At 44.1% G+C, this 3,902-nt stretch overlaps 1 protein-coding gene across 3 annotated transcripts in view; it reads right to left on the reverse strand.

The window, feature by feature from the left end:
* LOC107097654 (cholesterol 24-hydroxylase-like) overlaps positions 1-3,902 on the reverse strand; it is a 31,708-nt gene that overhangs the window by 18,345 nt on the left and 9,461 nt on the right. The window contains exons 13-15 of one of the 3 annotated variants that reach the window (XM_015394897.1): positions 2,815-2,903; positions 2,621-2,687; positions 2,359-2,511 (exon numbers count right to left, since the gene is read on the reverse strand). The exons of the other annotated variants lie outside the window; for them this stretch is intronic. Of the exons in view, the coding sequence (XP_015250383.1) occupies positions 2,362-2,511; positions 2,621-2,687; positions 2,815-2,903 (306 nt within the window). The 3' untranslated portion in view covers positions 2,359-2,361. Of the gene's footprint in view, positions 1-2,358; positions 2,512-2,620; positions 2,688-2,814; positions 2,904-3,902 lie in introns of those variants that run through there. 3 annotated transcript variants of the gene reach the window in all.

Raw genomic sequence — 3,902 nt, forward strand, 5'->3', positions numbered from 1 at the left:
AATGCAGTACGTTCAGTTCACGTTCGCCCAAAATATGAACGAGTTCATGAACTTTCGTTCAATGAACGCGTTCAGGCACAACACTGTCTGTTTCCTACTCTGCACCCTGGGTTGTCATGGTTTTGGAGGACTAATAAATTCCTAGAAGGAGGAGCTGCACAATCCAAAGTGGGATGGATGCCGTCTCTTCGAATCAGACCAGGCTTTCCCCAAAAGGAGTGCCAATTATTAATGTAGCCCACGTTGTTTTCAGGACACCACTTAGACAACCAGTGGTTGAATAACGACATGCGGCTAAACATGTCATCACTGGTCAGATCAGGGAGGGGACCAGATAAAATGACGGAGTCTGACATTGTTTTGGCAAACTTACACGCCGAAGCAACACTAATTTTAGTGACCTCCCATTTTACAAAACATTAAGCTGTCTAATGACAGGGGAGGAAACTGTTATGCAACCTGCTGGACCTGCATCCAATGCTTCGAAGTCTCTTCCCCGAGGGCAGCAGGGAGAACAGTCCATGGTGGGGGTGTGAGGGGTCATTTATGATGTTACGGGCTCGGAACACACAGCGCTGGGATGAAATGTCTTTTATGGCGGGAAGAGGAGCCCCGATAATCTTCTGTGCTTTTCTCACCACTCTCCTCCTCACTTTCTTCCAGTCTGAGGCGCTGCAGCCTCCACACCACACAGTGAGACAGCTGGTCAGAATGCTCTCTATAATGCTTCTGTAGACAGTGGTGAGGATTGGTGGGGGCAGATGGGCTCTCCTCATCCTCCACAAGAAGTACATGCGCTTCTGTGCCCTTTTGACGAGTGAGGTGGTGTTTACAGTCCAGGTGAGGGTGTCTGTGAATTTGGTGCTGTTGAGCACCTCTACAGCTGAGCTGTTGATGACCAGTGGAGCGTGGTTAGGCCGATTCTTCCTGAAGTCCAAGATTATCTCCTTAGTCTTCTCCACGTTTAGGATCAGGCTGTTATCTTTGCACCACTCCACCAGCTGCTCCACCTCCTCTCTGAAGTTCTGGTAATTGTCGTCACTGATGAGGCCCACCACCAGGGTGTCATCTGCAAACTTCACAATGTGATTGGTGGTAAACCTGGGGACGCAGTCATGTGTCAGCGTGAACAGCAGGGGCTCCGGATGCAGCCCTGGGTAGCCTGTGCTTAGACTGATGACATCAGAGGTGTTCTCTCCAACCCAGATTGACTAAGGTCTGTTGGTGAGGAAGTCTAGCAGCCCTTTGCGGAGGGGTGTATTGAATCCCAGCTGTTTCAGTTTTCCCATCAGATGCTGTGGGATGATGGTGTTAAAAGCTGAACGGAAGTCCAGGAACAGCATCCGCACATGGGTGCTCTTCTCCTCCAGGTGTGCCAGGCTTAGGTGGAGAGCAGCAGATATGGCGTCCTTAGTGGAGTGGTTGCGTCGGTAGGTGAACTGGAACTGTTGGCGGCAGACTGGAGACAATGTGTTCTTTAACCAGCCTTTCGAAGCACTTTATCATGACTGGAGTCACTGCGACAGGCCGGTAATGATTGAGCGAGTTGACCTGAGGCTTCTTTGGGACTGGAATAATGACGGCAGACTTGAAGCATGCTGGCACCATGGACTGGTCCAGCGAGGTGTTAAAAATGTCTGTCAGGACACCAGCCAGCTGATCTGCACACTCCTTATACACCCGCCCAGGCATAATATCAGGCCCTGAGGCCTTCCTTGGGTTGACTCTCCTCAGAGGTTTCCTCGCTTCAGCAATGTAATATGCTGCTTATACTGAAGCCACAAAACATTTCAGACCAATGCTTCTTTTTTATGATTAAAATAATGTTTCCCAAATTTCAGTCTGTGTTTTAAAGAGTTTTTGGTGAGAATAATAGTTCATTTTGGATTTGTCCTCAGGGGCTGCACAGTGACGCAGCGAGAAGGCATGGCGTCCTGCTGCATGGAGTTTGCATGTTCTCCCTGTGCACGCGTGGGTTCTCCCTGGGTACTCCGGCTAAAACTACATGACTGTTAGGTTAGTTGGTTTATCCACTTTCTCCAAGGTGTGTGTGTGAATAGTTGTTTGTCCTGTTTGTATCTGTGTTGCCCTGCGATGGACTGGTGACCTGTCCAGGGTGTATCCCGCCTCTAACCGAATGACAGCTGGAGATAGGCACCAGCAACCCTTGCGACCCCAACTGCATGTTGGAAAATGGAATGATGGATGGATTTGACTCTTCTGGATATTACAGATTTTGCAACAGACAAGATACATTTTATCTAGATTCCATAAGAGAATCATGAAATAGCTCTTTTCCACTTGTTTTACCACAAAAACTTGATTTAATTCTGTTGTAAAGGTGTTGTGTTTTGTTTTTGCTTATTTTTTGTATTTCCTCTGTCTGATGGTACAGATCACTCCACTCTTTGGCTTCAGGGTGCCGGTGTCCTCTATGTCAAAGGTCTGATCCGGGACGAGGTTGAATTCAAACCTCTGAAGCAGTTTTGCCATCACAACCTTAGCTTCCATCTGAAAATTCAAGGACATTTTTACATTTTTTTTATTTTATTTTTTACCAAAGTCTGTGTCTTTGTAATTGTGCTGCTACTGTATGGTCATTTCTATTTGAATGACTCACCTGAGCAAAGTTCAATCCTAGACATGACCGTGGACCAAGAGCAAAGGGATAGTAGCAGTAATAAGGCCTTGGAAAAAAACAAAACAAAAAACAAGATAAGATACAAATGTTTTATTCCTTTTTCTGCCGTTGCAAAAAATTAGCAAAGTCACACATTAAAAATAAGCATTATTTTGGAGTTGTGTTTTACTTACTTTGGAGCATCTGGATGAAATCTGTCTGGATCAAATTTCAGAGGATCCTTGAAGAACTTTTCCATCCTTCCAGTAACAAAGTTGCTAAACTGAAAATTAGAGTAATATATTACTGTTAAGAGAAAAATGCAGCTCCAACTTTAATGGATTGCTTCGTTTGGTAACAAGTAATTGAATCAAGTTTATCCAACTTATTTCAAAGTTGGACTAAGTAGGAGCTGTATTTTCTTTTAAGAGTATGACAAGGAAGTTTTTATTAATGTCAGAAATTAAACCAGACTATCAGTTCCCCTTTTTAAGTCAGCTAGGATTAGCTATATTGCTTACATTGCCTTTTTGCTAGATGAGTTATAATATTTTACATGATTTTTTTGGACATTTTTATATTCAACAAAGAACCCAAACAACCCCATTCATAAGGGGCAGACCCATTTATCTGGTTTAGTTTGCATGTTAATGGGGGAGTGGTGGCCTAGTGGTTAGGAAATAGAGCTTGTTATCCTGAGGTTCTGAATTCGAACCCCTCTCCCACAGACTCCCGCTCTGGGTCTCTGAGCAAGACATGCTCCCAAGGTGCCCCACGATGGCAGCCCACTGCTCCTTAAGGGGATGGGTTAAATGTAGAGGTAAATTTCTCTAATGTGAGATCAATAAACTTCAATAATGTTTTCAAGGCTAAAACAAGACTTTATTTTGCTCCAGTAAATAAAACCAGACTATCAGTTCCCTTTTTAAGGTCAGCTAGGATTAGCCAAATTGCTTACATTGCCTTTTTGTTAGATGAGAGATAACTTTTTACGTGATTTTTTGGATATTCTTTACATTCAATAGTGTACATTGTACAGTGCAATTAATTTATGCTGCCTTTCAACAAATAAGGAAACTCCAGATATTAACATAATGTTGCTTTGATATGCTGGTGTAGATTCCCAGTCAACCAGGTCATAGTCATTCCTTCTTGCTATCATCACAAATCCCCACCCATATACAGGGGACCAGAACATCTCCCCTGTTCAGCCAGGCCAACAATTCCCCTTAACGACCCTCATTTCAGAGGCTTAGACCAGTATCAGGTATTGCAGGCTTTA

This window comes from Cyprinodon variegatus, unplaced genomic scaffold (genome assembly GCF_000732505.1).
Source record: "Cyprinodon variegatus isolate N-32 unplaced genomic scaffold, C_variegatus-1.0 Scaffold25, whole genome shotgun sequence".
In the NCBI taxonomy this organism is placed as follows: domain Eukaryota; kingdom Metazoa; phylum Chordata; class Actinopteri; order Cyprinodontiformes; family Cyprinodontidae; genus Cyprinodon; species Cyprinodon variegatus.